The 20178-nt window shown below is 42.9% G+C and overlaps 2 protein-coding genes across 2 annotated transcripts in view; one reads left to right on the plus strand and one right to left on the minus strand.

Moving 5' to 3' along the window:
* PDIA6 (protein disulfide isomerase family A member 6) overlaps window positions 1-6818 on the plus strand; it is a 26737-nt gene extending 19919 nt beyond the window's left edge. Inside the window, exons 7-13 of the mRNA XM_015407780.1 lie at window positions 155-269; window positions 919-1059; window positions 3209-3293; window positions 3668-3740; window positions 4084-4242; window positions 4679-4775; window positions 5895-6818. Coding sequence (XP_015263266.1) covers window positions 155-269; window positions 919-1059; window positions 3209-3293; window positions 3668-3740; window positions 4084-4242; window positions 4679-4775; window positions 5895-5963 — 739 coding nt within the window. The 3' untranslated portion in view covers window positions 5964-6818. The remainder of the gene's footprint in view (window positions 1-154; window positions 270-918; window positions 1060-3208; window positions 3294-3667; window positions 3741-4083; window positions 4243-4678; window positions 4776-5894) is intronic.
* A 1525-nt stretch (window positions 6819-8343) lies between these two features.
* Window positions 8344-20178, minus strand: part of ATP6V1C2 (ATPase, H+ transporting, lysosomal 42kDa, V1 subunit C2) — a 34832-nt gene continuing 22997 nt past the window's right edge. The window contains exons 6-12 of the mRNA XM_015407782.1: window positions 19575-19673; window positions 17466-17534; window positions 15984-16076; window positions 15114-15207; window positions 11732-11829; window positions 10484-10613; window positions 8344-8591 (exon numbers count right to left, since the gene is read on the minus strand). Of these exons, the coding sequence (XP_015263268.1) occupies window positions 8496-8591; window positions 10484-10613; window positions 11732-11829; window positions 15114-15207; window positions 15984-16076; window positions 17466-17534; window positions 19575-19673 (679 nt within the window). The 3' untranslated portion in view covers window positions 8344-8495. The remainder of the gene's footprint in view (window positions 8592-10483; window positions 10614-11731; window positions 11830-15113; window positions 15208-15983; window positions 16077-17465; window positions 17535-19574; window positions 19674-20178) is intronic.

Raw genomic sequence — 20178 nt, forward strand, 5'->3', positions numbered from 1 at the left:
GGTTGAAAAAAAATGGTGTGTCCCCCCCCCCCCCCCATTTGTCTTTTGGGCATTCACCTCTCTAATAGGTATATGCAGTGTTTGTTTTTTCTGCATGCTCAGTATTGCCAGTACTCATTTTGAATTTTGAAAAATAAACTAATCTTCCCGACAGTCTAGAGCCAGAATGGGCATCAGCTGCAACAGAAGTGAAAGAGCAAACCAAAGGAAAAGTGAAGCTGGCTGCAGTTGATGCTACAGTGAACCAGGTGTTAGCAAGCCGATATGGGGTGAGTAATTGCATATTTAAGTCATTGATTTTTTTAAAGCCCACCCATCCCCCAAGAAGCTCAAGCAGTGTTCATCGTTCTCCCTTTCTCCATTTTCTCCTCTCAACAACCCCGTGAGTTAGGCTAGGCTGAGAGAGAGTGGCTGAGCCAAGTTCCCAAAAAAGCTTCCATGGCAAAATGAGGATTTGCTCAACGGTTTCTCAGATTCCCTCTCGGCACTCTAGCTGCTTTGCCACACTGGCTCTCAAAATTCTATTACACTGAAGTTCTTTCAGTTGGGTTGGTTTGGTTTGAGGCAGTCCATGAAAGTAGTCTGTTTCTGATGCTGATTAAGTATTGATACTGTCAAATATTTAAGAATGTATTTAATATTTAAGAATTTAAGGGCAGACTTTTACAACTTGACTTGCAGTCTTTAAAATCAGCACTGGGTAAAAGCATAGACAGTTTTTGTTCCCATCCCAAAAGATTTTCAGCACTTGGACAGTTAGTAGTTCCTTGTTTTGTTGTGAGACTTTTGCTTGTAATTCCTACTGTCTGTAAAAAAAAATCATGCACCTACATTTGACTTGGTTAAATATACTATAACTGTAAAAGATAGATCAATCTTGTCTCTCTTACTTGTTACCGTTCTAAAACCTCATTGCAGATCCGTGGATTTCCCACCATCAAGATCTTCCAGAAAGGAGAAGACCCTGTTGATTATGATGGTGGACGGACCAGATCAGATATTATTGCTCGGGCTGTGGACCTGTTTTCAGAGAATGCACCACCACCTGAACTCCTAGAGGTGAGCTCTTTCCTACTAAGGTAGCTGCTTTCTAGCTTGCTTTTGGGCTCTGTATTTACAGTCTTTTTAAGTGGAAATACAGAAGTGAAACTTCTGTTTTAGAACAGAAGAAAGTTTAGAACAAAATCCAATGAACTTGAGAGCTCATAGGCTTGAAAACCGTTCTCTTTGTGCTGTCTTTATGAATTTTATGTATTTTGAAACAGCGGTCAGGGTAGGACAGCAATCACCAATGTGGGAAGAGTAGTTTAGTGCCCTCTTGTTGCTCGTCTTCCTGACTCCTTCCTTTTCAAGCGTCTTTCCGCTTATCCTCCTCTACCTGTTCACTCCTTTCTTTTTCCATCTTTCAGGGCTATTTTGGGGGCGGAACACACAGGAACGGCGTTCCAGCTGCCTTCCAATTTGGCCACACTCCCGGGCCCTTTCCCACCAACTCCCTGCACTTAAAGGGGCTCCCTTTAAGTGCAGGGAGCCGGAAGGCCTCGCACGCCCAATCTTCAAGAGGAGATCAAGTGCGTGGGGCTGTTTCCCACCGGCTCCCTGCACTTAAAGAGAGCCCCTTTAAGGTCAGGGAGCCGGAGGCCCCTGCCCGCCCAATCTCCAAGCGGAGATCGGACACATGGCCCGCAATCACCCCTCTCCCTCTCTCTCGAGAAGGGAGAGGGGAGGCTGCGGGTGTTGGGGCTCGGGGGCGGGGCTTCCCCAGCCAGCTGGCCAGCAGCGGGGGACCCCCGCTAAACCATGAAGGGCCTTGATTGGGGGGGGGCTGCATCCCATCTCTTTGCCCATCTTTCCCTCCCTCCCTTCCTTCGCAGAGCTGCGCGTCTCCCCCCCCCATAGCTAGCAATCCAAAAGTGTCCAGTGCTTTTTATTCTATATTTTAAAAATTTGTTTGTATCTTTTGTATGGTTTTCGTTGGGTGTATTTTATATGCTGTTAGCTGCCCCGACTCTCTTTGGGGGACAGAGAGCGGGATATAAATTTGATAAATAATAATAATGCTTTTCTAGCCAGCGTTGAAAAGTGCTGAAGGTTGAAGGGATGCTGCCCAGGCAGTAGCTACAGCTTAAAGGATAATGTGTGCAGTAACTGGTATCTTGGCTTCATTAGGGGTATGTGAGAGAAACTGCTTCATCACAGCAACAGTTCAACCAAAAATGGGAGTCAGGATAGTTCATTGCAAGAAGACAAAATAAATGAGATGAGATGGAGAAGAATGGAAGATTTATACTCCAGTCTCAGCCAGTGAAATCTACCTAGCACCTATCATATCCATAATATATACACATTCTGTCTACCCCCCCCCCAAAGCCGTAAAATCAGACAGGTAGTTACACTAGTACCTGAATGCTTTTTATTGTTTTGTCCTCTTCAAAAATGGAAAACCTTCCATTTTCCTTCCTGAACACTTCCATTTAGTACAAACGTAAAAGTTTATGGAGGAAGGATATGGTTAGGGCTCTTCTATGGCATTTTGTGGTGACATCCACTATTCTTTCTCAAAATTCCAAATTCCAGCGGGCTCAACAAGGCTGAGACTCCTGAAATAGAAAACAGTTCCGTTTTGGGTTGAATGTTGTATGTGTTGGGATTGAATCCAGCCAGTTTTTCTGCTGATGGGGGGGGGGGGGGCTTTTGGACAAAAAGCCATGTGCGACAGAGACTGTAGTAGGTAGGGGAAATTGGGCAAGGTTGAGTGAAAAAGCTGGCTGGAACAAACCCATCAGCTTTTACATACCTTGAGGACTTAAAGGTTGCTTGTTTCTTGGTAAGGGTTTTGAGAGTATAATGGTCATTTACAAGCACACTGGAAGTTCATGGGTGGTGTAATTCTACGAAGCTGCTCATTGACATTGGAATGTGAATTCTGAGGTCCCTTAGTTCTGCGGTGCTTGGGCAAAAGCTGTTGTAGGCCCTCAGTGGTGCCAGAGCAGCTAAGCCAAGTGACAGGTAATGCATAGCTGTGGACATAAGGCTTTGCACTGACGTCAGAGCAGGCCATGTCAGTGGCACTGGGAGAAGAGTGAATGGAGCAACTGGAGGCAGAGAGAAGTTTGAAACTAGCCAACGGCGCAGAATTGTTCCTTTGCTAATCTATCTCTGTTAGAAGTTTTGCTGGTAATGAGGCATTTGTTTCTTACCTTTTCAGATTACTAATGAGGATGTCTTGAAGCAGACATGTGATGCTCACCAGCTCTGTATAATTTCAGTTTTGCCTCATATCCTAGATACAGGTAAAGCAACAAAAAAGCATTTGCCCCTCTTGCTTGTCTACTTAATATAAAATGTATTCCCTCATTTTGGTGTAGTGGTGAAGAGTGTGGACTCTAATCTGGAGAATCAGGTTTGATTCCACACTCCTCCACATGCAGTTGCTGGTGTGACCTTGGGTCAGTCATAAGTTCTTTCAGAGCTGTTCTCTCAAGGGCAGTTCTTGGGAGAGCTCTCTCAGCCCCACCTACCTCACAGGGTGTCTGTTGTGGGAAGGGGAAGGAAAAGGGTTTGTAAACCGCTCCGAGGCTCCTTTGGGTAGTGAAGGGTGGAATATAAATCTAGTCTCTTCTATTCTTCTTGTAATCCCCCCCCCCCCCCCCCCCCCCAAAACCAGGAGCTGCAGGTAGAAACTCCTACTTGGAAGTGATGTTAAAGATGGCAGACAAATACAAAAAGAAAATGTGGGGGTAAGTACCAGATGTTTTGTCTTTCAGTATCTTTGGGAGAGGTGCTGCCTCTTCCCATGTCTGCATTTTTCAGGGCAGGACACCTTCATTATGCCAAGGACGTGTGTAGACTTGAAAAATTGAGCACAGCTATAATCTTAGAATCCTCTTAAGTGCTAGCTTGGTTACTAACTTGGATGTAAAGGATCCGGGCTTGGGCTACCACCACCCTTATCCTGCTTCAGTGTCGCACCTCCAGGGGCATTGATGCAAGCCCTCGGGTTCAGAAAGTAGCTTTGATACGTACATCCAAGTCCCGTTTTCATTTTTTTAATACCATTTTTTTCAATTCCTTTCTTTTAAGGTGGTTGTGGACTGAAGCAGGAGCACAGCCTGATCTTGAAAATTCCTTGGGAATTGGAGGATTTGGCTATCCAGCCATGGCAGCAGTTAATGCTCGGAAAATGAAATTTGCACTCCTGAAAGGCTCATTCAGTGAGCAAGGGATTAATGAATTCCTAAGGTATAAAAACATATAAACACATACATGTATATTTTTGGTACCTAAATCTTTAGAAGCATAGCATTATCTGTTGAGTTTGGGCAATGTTAGGTAATAGTTCTGTATTGGTGGGGAGCAAATCTCACTTCCAATAGCTGAAGTGTGTTCTTGTGGTTGTTTCATTCTCCCTTTACGTCAACGCTATCTTTACTTGAAGTCAGGCATGTGTACATTTAAACTTTTTTTTCCCTTGCTGAGCATATTTAACTCTTACAAGACACAAAATCTGCAGTGTCTGTTGCCCAGCAAAAATAGCTGTACTTGAGTCTGGAAAGCTTTGCGGTCTTGTGTGCCAGCTGAGTTGTTCCTGAGCAAAATGTATGCTACTGTACCACTGTAGCGGGCGAGGGGGGACGACGACAAAATTCTAACATGTTTCGGGCCTTCCTTCCTTTAGGGAGCTGTCTGTTGGCCGTGGGTCCACAGCACCAATAGTTGCGGGGGGTTTCGCAAAGATTAACACGATAGAACCATGGGATGGGAAAGACGGTGAGGTAAGGAGCATCTTTAATCTCTGAAAACGTGAACACTTTCACTTTGTCTTTAGCACTTCAGATGTAGTCTTGTGGCATGGGGTGAATTTTCACGAGGGATGTTTCCAGACTGTTCCCTTCAGAATAGTTTGTTTGCTAACTCCCACAGGCATCTTCTTAGTATTGCTAAAAATCCACCACCACCCCTCTTAGAGATCTCCCTGAAAACTCCGTTCTAGTGCTTATTTTCCTGTCTGCCACCTCATATAACACCTGATCTCTGTTCAAAGCTAGGCTGACTTTTTTTTTTTTACTGTGATCCTGTTTCACTTTTTCACTGTCACAGTTGACATCCTTTTCCTGTTCTATATAGACATCTTCCTAATCATTACTTTCCCTTGCTGACTCCTCTGGGTTTCTCTCCTGCTAACTTTGGGTTGCTTGTTAGAAGGTAGAGCTGAAGGCGCCTCTCAGCTTCTTGTTTTTATTTTTTTCCCTCCTAATTGGGGGGGAGGCAGGAAAGTTCCAGTATGCTAATATAAAATTTAGTCTGCATCTGGCTCGCATAGCAAGTGTTTTATAATTAAACTTCTGTTTTACTATGGCTTTGAGCTGATGCAATTAAACAAACTTTTGAAACTGCTAACTCTAAAGAGCAGTTTGCGTTTAGCTATCTCTAACTACTTGAGAATGTTACTGAAAATGAAATAACCTGGGGGGTGAGACTGCAGGATAAGCAAAGGGTGTTCAGTTCTAATGAGTTTCTTTATTGTACATGCCATTTAGTACAAGCAAAAATTCTCTAGCTGAAATTGCATTGTTAAAACCCTATTTAGGAGCAAAATCCGTTTCTTTAAGCAGTAACCTGCAGTACTGGAATGAAGTTGTTGTCTAATAATATCTCCCACCAGTGTAAAAGATTTTGTTAGTAATTTGCTGTGCCAAAAGGTTTAGTTAAAACAATTTGGCCTTCATTTCAAAATTGACTTACTGGCTGCAGTGGCTCCCTCAGGTGTAGCGTCCTCTGTGTGAATTCCTGAATGCTTCCTGTTGTGATTCAAGAAATAGGTTTTCTGAAGTGCAGACACTCATCAGTTTTGTCACCTAAATGAACACATATTTTGCTTTATTGTCTCCTAGCTACCTGCTGAAGAGGATATTGATCTCAGTGACGTAGATCTCGATGACTGGGACAAGGATGAATTGTGAGAGGCTGAAGACATTTAGTTTCTTGAGAGACTTTGGGTCGTGGTTTGGCACATCCTCACTGCATCACGTGGATATATCCAGCAGCCTTTTTGCTGAAGGAGGAGCCCTGAGTCAGTTGTCGGAAACACTGTTAAAGTGAACTGGGTTCCTCTCAAGAAAACCATCCAAAAATTCTATGAATTTTTTTTGTATCTGGTAAAAATTGATTGTATCTTGCGCAACAGGTATCGTGAAGGCAACCCTGATCTTTCATTGAAATTCTCTCATTTTGGCCTTTGTCCAGCTGGTATGTACTGTTTGACCGTGACTTGAGATTTTTATTGTAACTAGTTTTAAAATGTGACCTCCCCCCCCCTCCAAACTGCAGTTGCTCCAGCCTTGATTTCAATGAAAGAATAAAAAAATATTTTTGACACACTTATGTCAGTGTTGTACAGAGCTACATGTTTGGGCTTTAAAGCGATGATGCCTGCAACACAGCAAGCAAAAACATTGCAGAGCACTATTTTATAGGACTTAAAGAGACAAGATGAAGGTTGCATGTCAGTTCCATTCATTAGGGTTCCCGCTCAGTTTACCTGGGGGCGACTGAACAACAACAACAAATGTTCAGGAAAAGGAAGGGATTTAATCCTTTAACTTCCACTTGGCTTACTATTTGAACTCAGCCTTTACTTTGTCTTCAAAAATACTAGTGGGGGGGGGCTAGTAGATTTTGAAGGATTAAACCTCCTCTACCTTTCCTTCCTTTCTGTTTCCTGCACAGCTGTGAGCCTAAACAAACCTAGGTAGATAGCTCTTCATCCCATGATCTTTGTCTCTTCTGTTTGAGCCGCAAGAATGGAATCTTATTAGAAGGGGACATATCCCACCTCTTTTTCGGTGCCTTTGGGGTTTAGAGACACTGCGTGTACTGCTTGACGGTGATTGGGGAAGGACTGAGGCAAGTATTTCTCAGTCTTCCTAGAGCCATGCATCCATCTGAAGTTGCAGCCTACCATTGTGGTCCTGCAGACAGAGGTTTGTGGGGTCTGGCTGAAGTTGTTTCCAGGTAAAATGCAGACACCGTGATTTAGCTGCCTTACAGAAGGACACTGACTGTTCAGATGTCCTCGCTTTCTTTAACCAGGACATATGAAAGCAATCTGGAGTCAGTATTAAAATGATTGTACCCTGCCATCTGAAGAACACAACTTCAAAAAACAGTGCTGTGACCAGTCTATCTTGTCTGATGTCTCAGTCCACTTCCACCCACTGGATTTACATTTCACGTTTTTAAACTACCCTTTGAGGAAAGTTTAGTAGTTTAGTTTATGGTATCTCTTCTGTTATGTACTGAGGGAAGTTAGTGCATTTTCCTCTAAAGTGAGGTGATGGTTGCTTTTGTGCATTGCAAGTTTGTTTTTTGTTTTTTTACAGTGAGTATTAACCTTGTGAGATAAACACAAGGATGTCTGTACCGTACTGGTATTTGCCTTGCAAACTGCCATACTGTCACGGCGGCTTAAAATTTCTCTGCTACATTGAGCAGGAACTTCATTATTAGCTGTTTCATCAGACACAGAATTCTTTCGTTGAGGGAATGAGCAGTTTTATTTTCATCAATTCCTCCCCAGATTTTGCACTGGGTTTCTGTTTTTCCGAGATGATAAAAATCCAGACAAAATGTAACAACAGTATACTGGGGAAATAGATGTTTTGTGCTTCTTTAACGATTAAGTGGCAGCCATGTCCCATGCAGAACAAAATTTGTAGCTGTGGAATGGGTTATAAATCCTTCCCAATCCTTTTTTTTGGGGGGTGATCTCAGTGTTACGCCCCACAGTCAAGGGGTAAAGTATAAAGCACTAAATAGACTGTGTAACAAACAAAGGGGAGTGCAGTGGAGACAATGAAAATGATGTGTGGGCTGAAAAAAGGCTAAATACACCCTGAATTTGGGGTGAGAGTGGCTGTTTACCTGTAGGGGTTTTTTTATATGAAAATCATTCACAGATATCACATTGTCACAATAGGGACTAGCATTTCATAGATCCCCCTAAGAGATTAAATTCTGAATTTGTATATAACAGTACTTAGTGCAAAAGTGTGCATGGTTTGTTGATTTAATTTGAACATCAAACAGCCATAGATCCAGTGACTTAAAATAACAGTTTATCCTTTAACTACAGGATAGTATCTTATTTTATTTAAAATAATCGTTAATAATTCTTTCTTTTTTTTGTAATTTACAAAAGACAAAAAATAAATAAATACAACTGTAATACCTTTGCCTTATGAAGCACATTTTCTAACATGATCAGAAAAGGCTTTTTGAACCTTAACACTTAAAATGGAATAGGACAAGCCTGGGAACAATAATAAAAACTTGTGTCCAGTTATTTAGTATCCTTACCAGGAAAAGGCTATGCCCCTGTCAAAACAGCCCCCTTATATTAAAAAGACAGCTTGGAATGGAGATGCATACACATTAACTTCGTTGTTCTGATAACCCAGTACAGTGTATCCACCCTTTAGTATGTCATGCTTCTCTTAGCTGCAGTCCAGAAGGCTGAGGTCTATCTTGAAATAGACATAAGGATAGTATTCTTGACTGCTCAGTTGTAAGCCAGGAATGTCCATAGAAGCCTGGAAAGAAAACGTTTGGTCACATAAACTGCGTGAGAAATTAACATTGATATGTACATGCGGTGTGTTACGGTGTGATCTAACTACTGTATTGCATCAAATAACGGTAAGTTAAGATGGCAAGATAGGGTTACTGCAAACTGCAGAAAAGTTCCTTGTGAAAGGGTTATTCTTCCACAGACCCATTCTTCTCTCCCGCCCCAATTAACTGCTAGAACAGGGATGTTACAGGGCATACTTTGCAGAATGCATCCACCATGAGACAAAGGCTGAACAGACAATACAGAGTACAGGGAACTGGGAAGTAGATGGGTTTTTCTGTCACTTCATAATGTGTTATTTCACAAAAGTTAAAAATGGCTTCCTACCTAGTCTCTCATTCAGATGTTGGTCTTAGCCCAACCTGCACACGTTCAGCAAGGTTGCTGCATCAGATGCCCTCAAATCGGGATCTATTAATCTTATTCAAAGGCACAGAGACAGCCTTTGGGAAACTGGACTGAAGGTGTTGTGGGGTTTCCTCTTTGAACTTTGTCAAGCTTGTGATTTATAAGGGTATTGCAGCAGAAACCATTTGCTCAGATAGCGTAATACTTCAGTACATAAAGATCTGGATAAGCAAGGATCCTTTTCATTCCTCCGCAGCTTGTTGCGCCTCTGCAACCTGACTATCCGCAAGGTTTTTTAAAGGGTACAAGATGTACAATGGATATGGGTATGTATAGAAAGAAGCTTTGATGTAATGAAGATTGCATAATGGGGTGACTTTAATCAGACAATGATACACAACTGCAAGGCAAGAGTTCTCATTATTCCCTCAGGCAGATGCTACAGCCAAATAGACTTTATGGGTCAGATTGCAACGAAAAGAGTAAGACTGTAGGGCACCTAGTAAAGGTCCTCTCCCTGCATGGATTCAGTGCTGAGAAGTCTGAAGGGAACGAGTAATGCTTGGGGGAAAGCCAAGGTTGGGGAAACTGCCTTGCAGTTGTGTATCTTTTTTTTTTTTTCCAAATGTTTTTATTGTATCCCAATATTGTTATTACATTACAGTTTAGTTCCAACTCCTTGCAGTTGTGTATCGATGTCTGATTAAAGTCACCCCATTATACAATCTTCATTACATCTATTAGTAGGTATACAACCGCTTGTCAGAGACTGTTAGGAAAAACAGGATATGCAGGAGAGTAAACGAAATAGTAAGGGGCCGAGGTGGCTAAGACACTGAACTGCAGACTGGAAGTTCGGCAGTTCGAGACCCTAGTGCTGCGTGATGGAGTGAGCTCCTGTCTCTGGCCCCAGCTCCTGCCGGCCTAGCAATTTGAAAGCAAGAAATTGCAAGTAGATGAATAGGTACCACTTGGGTGGGAAGGTTAACACCATTCTGTGCGCCTTGGCGCCGAGTCACGCCGGCCACATGACCACGGAGATGTCTTCGGACAGCGCTGGCTCTCCAGCTTGGAAACTGAGATGAGCACCACCCCCTAGAGTCAGATTCAACTGGCTTTCGAGCAAGGGAAACCTTTACCTTTTTAAAGTAAGTAGTGAGTAGACGTTTGTATCAGTAGTGGTCCTATCTGTCTTATGGGTGAGAAGAGTGGAGAAATGAACAGATGTGTCTCTACTGACCAGCATCTTAAAGTGGTGATCCTCTAAGCCACTCAAACCTCTTTCAATTCGCTTTTCTCCTGCCCAACTACTTGTGTTTTCTGCCTGCCAATCATCATTGGTTTTACAGCATACAATGTGGGTGATGGGACTTAACAAGGATGTGGGGAGCTGAGGCTAGGAAATACTTAGTGGACTTGATTTTTTGCATTTGTTTGGTTTAAATGGCAACTGCAGTTGTAAATTTCATGGATCATATCCTTTGTGTAACAGACAGTGCTTACATCCATTATACTAGCTGCTGCTACTTCATCCAGATGTTTGAAGACTGCATTAAGGACGTCTCGCAACCTCTTTGCCGATCTCTTACTGGGTTGCAGTAACATCGTCTGGAAATTCACTGGGAGTCCATACCTTTTGAAGTAAAGTTATGGGGTAAGCTGTCAGCTAGGACAAGATTTATTCAGAATGTGATGGGAAACACTTTATTTGCAAAATAGGTAGGTAGCCACTGTAATGATCTGTTCAAGGTGGTTAACAATAAAAGGTAGAAATTTAAAAGTTCAAAGACCAACATTGTAAACCCCAACTGTAAACAAAACAAAAAGCCAGTACCAACCATACAGTCAGCAGCATGAGGCAACAAAAACATCATTCCATAAGCTCCATAACAACTAAACACGTAGCAAACAACATCTTCGCTTACTACCTAAACAGCAGCATGGTAGGAGCCATGGAGGCATATGGGGAGGGCATTCAAGTGACAGGATGCTACCACCAAGAAAGCCCTGTCTCTAGCTCCTGCCATACCCCTGCTGGTGGGAGCCCAGAAGAGGATCTTAAAAAGTTAGCTGGACAGTACAGGAGGAGGTGGTCAGGTACCCTGGACTTAGGCCATTAAGGAATTTTAAATTCCACTTGAATTGTGCCAGAAACAACCAGTCAGCCTCTGAAGATCTTGCAGCCCAGGGATGAGATGGTCCCTATATCTGACCTTTAGCAGCAATCTTGTCACTGCATTTCGAACTAACAATCTTCAAGACGGTTTACAGAGAGAGCTGCTTCAACTATTTCTGCATAAAATATTTCACTTGGTCAACCTTGGCATTGGAGCCTATCATTTTGTTCCATCAGCTCCCGTGCATTCCTCTAGTGCGTGGTGCCTCCTGTTGACACAACATGCTCTTGTGGGGAGGCAAACGTGTTGTATCAACAATAGGGACCTTGTACTGGAGTAATAAACGGGCATTGGAAGTATCAAACCTTGTATTGTTGAAGGATATTTTTATGATCTAAATGCATCAGCCATTGCAGCTTGACCCTTAACAACATCACATCTTGACTACAGTGAGCCGCTTTTCCCGTATTTGTGATATTATAGCACCTTGGGTATGATTCAACAAGCACACTAAAATCCTATTAATTTGGGGAGAAGAGTTAAATGGCTGCTGAAATCCTTTTAAAATCAGAATTGCTTACCTTTGCATACCATGGTCTGAGAAAAGTTGCCCCTAATATATTGACCTGCTTACCTGAGGACAGATTCTGTGAAAACTCTGAGAGCCTTTATATGAATCCAAGCCACAAATGCTTCACTGAAGTTAACCTTCAACCAACGCAACAGCGGACCCTTTGGTAGGAAAGAAGTTACACTTTACTTGCATTTATGGTTACAATTTTTATCTGTCCCCTCCTAAGTCAGCCCTGTGGTCCAGCATCCTGCTTCCCACACTGGCTGAATTGATGTCCTGAAGCCTCATTAGCAGGTGAACCCATACTGCTGACCACCCCAGCAACTGGCATTCATATTGCTTCTGAACATGGAGGTTGATTCAGCTGTCCGTGTATCTGATTTTGGTTGAGGACAGCGACAGTATGACCATCGCTGGCAAAAAAAAACCCCTCCCTCCCTCCCTCCCTCTCCTTGTTTCATGATGTTTCCCTCCTCCTACCCAGCCCATGGGTTGGCAACACAGTTCAGTATGGGAATAAGATTTATTAGGACACCATCTTGGATTTTAGGTTTTTAATTACATGCTATTTATCTGAATTGTGGTACATTTTTATCTATTATTTTGGTATGTTATTTTATCATTGATGTATATCACCCAGAGCACTGGTTTTTCAGGGATGGGGTGATTCATAAATTGAATTAATAATAAAACCACCAAGCACCATGCAGATGATGAAAGTGGTACACTGGGGGCAGGGGTTGTGCCTCCTGGTAGAACTAATAGAAAAATGAGTTCTCTCATTTGCCCCCTAAAGCAGAGGAAAAGCCCAAGTAGACACTGTGGCTGTGTGGCCCACATTCTATTATCAGGCTCAATAGAAGCAAGCAGCTTGCCATGGGTCTAGCAAAATTTCCTATCGCCTTTCTGCTGTAAGGGAGTTGGGGGGAACTGAAGGGCAAGATGCTTACCTTCTCCCCCTCATCATCTGAGATTCAGGACAGACAAAAGGAAAGATTTCTTTATACAAAGAGTGATTTAAAATGTGGAATCACTTAAGAACATAAGAGACGCCAATGTTGGATCAGGCCAAAGGCCCATCTAGTCCAACATTCTGTGTCATACAGTGGCCAGAAATACCAGTGCCATCAGGAGGTCCACCATTGGGGCCAGGACATTAGAAGCCTTCCCACTGTTGACCCCCCCCCCCAAGCACCACGAAGACAGAGCATCACTTGCCCCAGAGCCCCTATCTATACCTGGTGGCTAATAGCCACTGATGGACCTCTGCTCCATATGCTTATCTAATTCCCTTTTGAAGCCGTCCAAGTGACATAGTGATGGCCACAGGCAGACACAGCTTTAAAAGGGAATAAACCTATCCTCCATGAATCTGTCTTTCAGTGGCTACTACCTTTGGTGACTAAAGAGAACTTACACATTCAGAGACAGTAAACCTGTGAGTAGCAATGCCAGGAGACAAAATCAGGGGAAGGCCTCGGCCTCTGCCCTGTTGTTGGCCCTCCAGAGTAACTGATTGGCCACTGTGTGAGATAGGATGCTGGACTAGAGGGACCACAGGTCTAAACCAGCAAGACTCTTTTTATATTCTCATAGCCCTGTAATCATCACTACACCAATTGCTGCTGTCTGTAGAAGATGACAGTGCTTTCCATACAATAAACCATCACCACATCTGTGTTCACACTAGCCAGTTTTCAGTGCTGACGGGCCAAGCCTATTGGGGGTTGAATTTGAGGTAACATGACAAGGCCAAAAAAATTGTTATATTTTACTGTCATGGTGAGTGCCATTTGGATGTTTTATCAGACACCAAAATGTGTTGGATGATTCTGATCACACAGAACAATATCCTGCCCACTTGAACTACTATAAAAGTGTAATTTTGAGCCCACCTTCATGGGAAGGGCAGGGTAAAAGTTAAACAAATAAATAATTAAATAATTTTACCTATGTCTTTTGAAAGTACACACAAAAGCTTAAGAGAGGAACTGCGCCATCCGTCACTAATGATTTATTTCAGTTATATCCTGCCTTTCTCTTCAATAGGAACCCAAAGCACCTTACATCATTCTCTGATGATCACTACAAGGTCACCCAGTGCATTTCCGGGGCAGAATGGGGATCTGAACCCAGCTCTCCCTAGTCCAAACACTACACCATGCTAGTTTCACTGCTAAAAGCCACTGGTTCACACAGCTAAGCACAAACCAATCCGCTGAAACTCAAGTCCATATTTGCAGGCATTAGTTTCTGGATCAGGCAATGCATTGGACCAGTGTTCCCTCTAAGCTGAGTTAGTGTGAGCTAGCTCAGTTTTTTTAGCCTCCAGCTCACACATTTTTGTCTTAGGAAGGATGGCTCTAGAGCAAACTAATTTATGCAGCAGCCAAACTGCTCACTCACAACTTTAATGCCAGGAGCTCACAAAGTAAGATTTTTGCTCAGAAGACTCCACAGCTTAGAGGGAGCATTGCATTGGACCCAGCAATAATTTCCAGTGGTGGCAGGGCTGTCTGACAATGGAACGGGATTTCTTCACCTCCCCTATCCTGCTTCAGCCTGAAATGCTCCCTAAAATCCTACTCCAGAAGGCAAGGACAGCATGAAGGGTGAGACAGAGGTCTGCAATGGAAGCGAGTAATGGCAAAAAATGCACCCCTTTCCACTAGCAGAAATGTACTTCTGGATCCAGTTCAGTAAGAGCACTTTAAATGTCCAGAAATTCCATTCTTGTCCGTTCAACTTGGGGTATAACTAGTTCAATAATAAAAGAATGTAGCAAAAGTGTGGGTGGGTGAGACTGCAGTGAGGTGAGTACGGTCAAGTGTTGCACAAGGTGTGCTGATCATGTGTTGTGGTCACCCAGAGCAGCTTTTGCCACAGGCAGAAGACTGCATTCGCCTTTGGGAGGAGGCTGAGAAACAAAAATACCATTTTTCCCAAACTTGTTTACTGAAAGAATTTATACTACAGCGAATTTCATATATACTGCTTAATGCTGCTGATACCACATGGTTTTATGTCATATATCAACTGGCTACATCTTTTTAAGAAAGTACTAGCCAACAGATGTCGGTGATATTTGCTTGCAATAGCTACAGTAATAATCGATGCAGCACTCCAGCTCACCACAGATGCACTATCAGGGAGGAAAATAAAACATTCTGGGCTTTAAAAAGCATACTGCAGTATTAGTGTTGGCAAAAATACAAAGCAGTGCTGTAAGGAAGAGGCAACAGTGAGAACAGCACAATTACTGTACTGAAATACAATACTGGAAAACCCTAAGGGTGTACTGGCTATTATAAGTTATTTAAGAGACTGCGTACTTCCTCTTTTATTAGGAAGACAGTTGTCTAACCCCCTTAACCACCTGAGTGATATATGAAAACAGATTCCCGAGTGTTAGGCAAGGGCAGTCAGTTTGATATGTACTCACATACTGTTGCTTCTTATCGGAAGCTAACTTCATCATTTCTTCTCTTTCATATTTCAGTTCTTTCTCATCAAAATAGAATTCCCGCACTATGAACCTCAAAACAAATAAACGACTGGCATTCAGCATCTGTACCTTATTAAACATGCACATTTAAAATTACATTGCCTGCCTTGGCATTTTTAGCTGTGTAATGCTAAAAGTGGAATAAATTAGAAGTCAGGGAAGGAAGTAATAGTGATCCATATTAGTTGAGCTCCAAATAAAAGTAGCAGTGACTGTCCCGCTGAAAGCAATGGGATATGCCAATTGCAGTTTGTTCCACAAACTTCATTTTAACTGGCCTGGGACCAGTGGCAATATTTGTCCCATACTAGACTTAGAGCACATCCATACTACAAAACTTAGAGACACTCAAAACCAATTTTACTATTGTGGCTCTCCACCCCATTCCAAAGTATCTAGTACTTTAGAGAGTGCTAAGAATTCTTTCTTAAATAGCCTTAGCCCCTCACAGAACTGCAACTCACATTGTTTCCTGATTAGAAGCCATAGTGTTGAAGTGTATTCTCACATGAACTTAAATGTACTTGTCTCACCTAGGTGATCTGAATATAAGCTTTATACTGTCTGCATTTGATTTATGGCTCTCTTCTTTCTGTCTCATGTTAGCAACGTTTGCTCATATGCACAAATAATGTCTTGGGAGAGACTATTCTTAAATGGGTTCAAAACTGGTTCAATTTGGAAGTGTCAATGTGAAGAATCCAAGAGCATTGTGGCATGATGTGTACGGATGGCTTCTGTTTAACAAAATAAGAATGGATGTCTTAAACCTTTCTCCTCCCCTTACGACATACTAATGGACAGTACTTGTTTTCTCTTGCTTTGGCTTTGAAGTCCTCCATCACTTTTCGAAACAGAGTTACAGTGAAGAGTCCTCCCTCTCCATCTTCAGCAATCATCCTGTAGGGGTAAAATACAGAACACTGAGTAGACTTCGGAGATGCTTGACCGGCTTATCTCTTCTGGCATTTTTCATTTAGGGCACATTACTGTGATGCATGCAGGCATGTGCACTATTGTCACATGTGAGTTTGGGGATTTCCCCCCCCCCAGCTGCTTTTTCCAGTTTCCCCTGATTAATAGAAAATCCTTCAGGATGGTTCAAAAGCAAGTTTAAAACTCCCCAAAATAGCATTTTTTAAAAAATTAACAAAAAACAAACAAACATTGCCTCTGCTGACAGACCATTTTCTACAGGTACCACAGCTCCTGATCTAGGGTTGCCGACCGACCTGAAGAAAAGGGTCCTTTCCCTTTAACGGGCTTAATAGGTTGCTATTTTCCACCATTCCATGAAAAGCTTCAACTGCCCATTGTCATGCATTCAGCCTCTATTAAAGGGACAGGACATTTTTCTCCATGCCTGTTGACCACTCTACCCTGACCTTCCGTGCCCCAGCACCCTAGTACAGGATGGAGGCACAATGGGGAAAGTGTTGCAGATTCCTCCCTGATACAAAATAAAATCTGTTGTCTCAAGTGGGGACAATGTGGGAATATAGCAGGAGCAACTAGCTGGGTACACGTGCATAAACGATCTGGTGTGATTGTAAGAAGGGCTGTAGCGCTGTTACTTTTGGCAGCTGCTTGGCTTTAAATGTTGTGCTGCATCTGTTTTAATCTTGCACCAAAGCTGCAACTGTCAGGTCAGTCAGAGTCCAAGCATTCCAAAGGTTGCAGGCAATTCTTACAAAGGTGTTCCTTCTAAATTACCCATACGAAATACATCCTCATGTCAGTTTTGCCTGTTTTCCCTCACATCACTACCAAAGCAAGCAGAGTACAAGGCACCTGAGCCTTCAGTTGTGTTTCAGCAGTGCTGCTGCTCTTGTATCTGTTCAGATTTCCTCTTCTACCTCACTATTAAAGGTACAGTAGTCCTGCTCCCCATTGTATGGGGTCGCTCCCTCACCTAATCGAGCTTCTTCTCAATTAATCCTTACTTCCTGTGCATCTTTCTCCTTATCTGATTACATGTCTGTGTAAGGCAAGGCAAGGCGGGATATAAATAGAAGTAATAAATAAATAAATGACAGTCATGGAACTGGCCAAGAAAGGGAAACTTCAGATCAGGCAGAAAGGAAGAGAGCAATTCTAAGTTCCTTGTGCATTGCTCTGGAACAGGATTAATCGGAGTTCAGACCCTATTTAGCTAGTCGATACTTTAATGCCCTTGAATTACTCATTTACTCTATCTGCCTCCAGGAAGTGAATGAGAGATAGTGGGTATGCTAATTAATTTTAAGTAATAAGAATGATTCCTAAAATGGAATTTAACTCAATACTTACTTTGTAGAGCGAGGAACCACCATGTCGGAGAGTGATTCATATGTTTTTTGCCACTGTGTATAACTTGACCTGATACAACAAGAAAGGCAAGACTTAAAGAATAGTATTTGTAAGTAGAGAAAGGATCTTATTTTGTGATGATATCCTTTTAATATATAGAATCAGAGACAACATTAGGAAAGCCTTTGATATAATGAAAGTAACAAGATTTAAATTTTTAAAACCTGGTTCTTGTGTTTAGGTCAATTTCTTATTAAACATACACATACAAATTTTGGGAACTGGCACTGCTGTGTGTATTGACTACAACTAAGCTATGTTTCAGGAAATCCATGGTTTAGTCTGCAATCCTGCTTTCCTGGAATAACACTCAATAGGTGGCGAGATTTATGCTACCCTGCGTAGCCTGATGGACCAGATCAGGTTCCAGAATGCTCTGAAGGATCTGATGCCCCCTGGCAATTTGTTAGATGAGCTGGTGGAGTACTGGCATAGCCAGCTCTCTGAGGCCATCAACAAAACCAGCCCTTGGCATCCTCTCTGTTCTTGTACCAAGGTAGCCCCGTGGTACACCCCGCAGCTATGGAGGATGAAGCAAGAACTGAGATGACAAGAGCGAGGGTGGCAGTGTGCTCGTGACAAAGCTATGAGAACGTCTCATAGCTTGGTTATGAAATCCTACAAGATGGCAGTGAAGGCCACTAAAAAGACTTTACGTGGCCTCCACTGTGTCTGCCAGCTCTCGCCTGGCCCAATTATTTAGGACGATTTGGTCTTTGACTACCTTGCCTCAATGCAAGCAAAATGATAAAGAATTGGCCATTGGCTGCGAGGCATTTGTGAGTTATTTTGCAGATAAAGTCTTGCTGCTCCGCCAGGACCTCCCAGTCATGCTCGATACAGTAAGGGAACTGGAAGCCCCTTGTCCATCTTTGGGTCCAGTTTTGGTCAGCTCTCCAGTGAGGAAGTGGATAAGATCCTTGTGACTGTAAGACCTACCATATGTCCCCTTCACCTGTGTCCATCCTGGCTAGTTAAAGCTCGCAGGGATGGGGTTTGGCCCCCCCTTGGGAGATATTATCAACTTATCCCTCTCTTCAGGGGTATTCCCAAGGGGCTTGAAGGAAGCTGTGGTACATCCACGCCTCAAAAAAAATTGTTGGACCCTGCGGTCCCCGCCAACCACCGCCCAGTCTCAAATCTTTCATTTCTGGGTAAGGTAGTTGAGAGGGTGGTGGCTGAGCAGCTCCAGGCTTTCTTAGTGATGCTTCCATACTGGACCCCTTCCAGTCTGGCTTCTGCCCAGGTCCCTGAGAGCTTTACACGCTTCCAACCAGCACCTCCTGGTGATCCCTGGCCCAAGGGATGTCCGCTTAGCCTCAACCAGGACAAGGGCTTTTTCGGCCTTTGCCCCGACCTGGTGGAACATGCTCCCACCCAAGATCAGGGCCATGTTCTTCAGGGCCTGTAAAATGGAGCTGTTCCACCAGGCTCTCAGTGGAGGCAGTGGATGTTCAACCATTCTGGCCTCCCTGGTTCATGGCCCTTTCCCAGTGCCCTGCTGTTCTGGATACTATTTGGGCACTGGAGTTTCCCGGGGCACCTGTTTCTGCTTGACATGAGGCATGGGTTTTTGCTACTATTTTATGGTTTCATTGTTTCTATCATTATGGATCTTATATTGTAAGCCGCCCTGAGCCAACTTGTGGGATAGGGCAGGGTATAAAATAAATAAATAAATAAATAATTGGACTTGCTTCTGAATGGATTTGCTTTTAATTCCTCTGTTGAACTTTGCCTCTGCCACAACCACTCTATTAATGTCATTCCAAGCAAAGTTATACCCTTTAATGTCCATTGAAGTATAACCCTGCTTGTATGAATGGCGTGTAAGGCACCATTCTTCAGCTTTGGGCCCCTGACTGTAATATGTAATAGCCATGACTTTTCTTCCAGAGTTGTTGAGATTTAAGTGAAGAACGTTGAATAAAGCAATACATAAATGCTGAGTATTATTATCAAACTGCCTTGGGTTCCTGTAAGGTAGGAATGTGACTAATAAATATTTTAAATATGTTTAACTCCTTCATGAGGATCAAAGATTCTCACTTGGGAACTACAACAAGCAGAGTGATGAGATATTCAGAATTCAACACGAAGTCTTCTTTGTTCACTATGTCAGTTAAAGTACGTGTCAAGAGATTTCCCCTGAGAAAAGATAAAAACAAACTATTAGTAGAATAATTCCTCAGTGTTATAGACCCAGTCAATAGCTGGATGGTGTGTGGCTTTGGCAGCTCAATTATATGACTGGATATTTGAAAGTGGGTCTGTAGCATCATATGCAGTCTTATTCTAACTCTCCCACTGATTTTATATGAAATAAATTAAGCCCCACTCTTCAAAAATTTCTGTGCAATAGATTTTTTATTTAACCCCTATCCAGAAAATTGTGTGTATCTGTCTAGTTTTAAATTTATATTCTGCTCTTTTGCCATTACAGCCACTAATCAGGTCCCACTTATCTCTCCTTATCATAATTGAATAGTGGGGACCCACGTTCTAAAATGCGCCTCTTTAGTGTTTGGCCGGTGAAACTGCCAATTACCATATACGTCCACCAATAGGGACGCACAGCTCGGCTCCCGCCTCCGCTGCCTCCGTCGGCCCGCCCGCCACCCTCTCCCGGCCACAGTCCCAGCCCGGCGACCGT

The sequence above is a fragment of the Gekko japonicus genome, unplaced genomic scaffold, assembly GCF_001447785.1.
Source record: "Gekko japonicus isolate JY-2015 unplaced genomic scaffold, Gekko_japonicus_V1.1 scaffold2754, whole genome shotgun sequence".
NCBI classification, from domain to species: Eukaryota; Metazoa; Chordata; class Lepidosauria; order Squamata; family Gekkonidae; genus Gekko; species Gekko japonicus.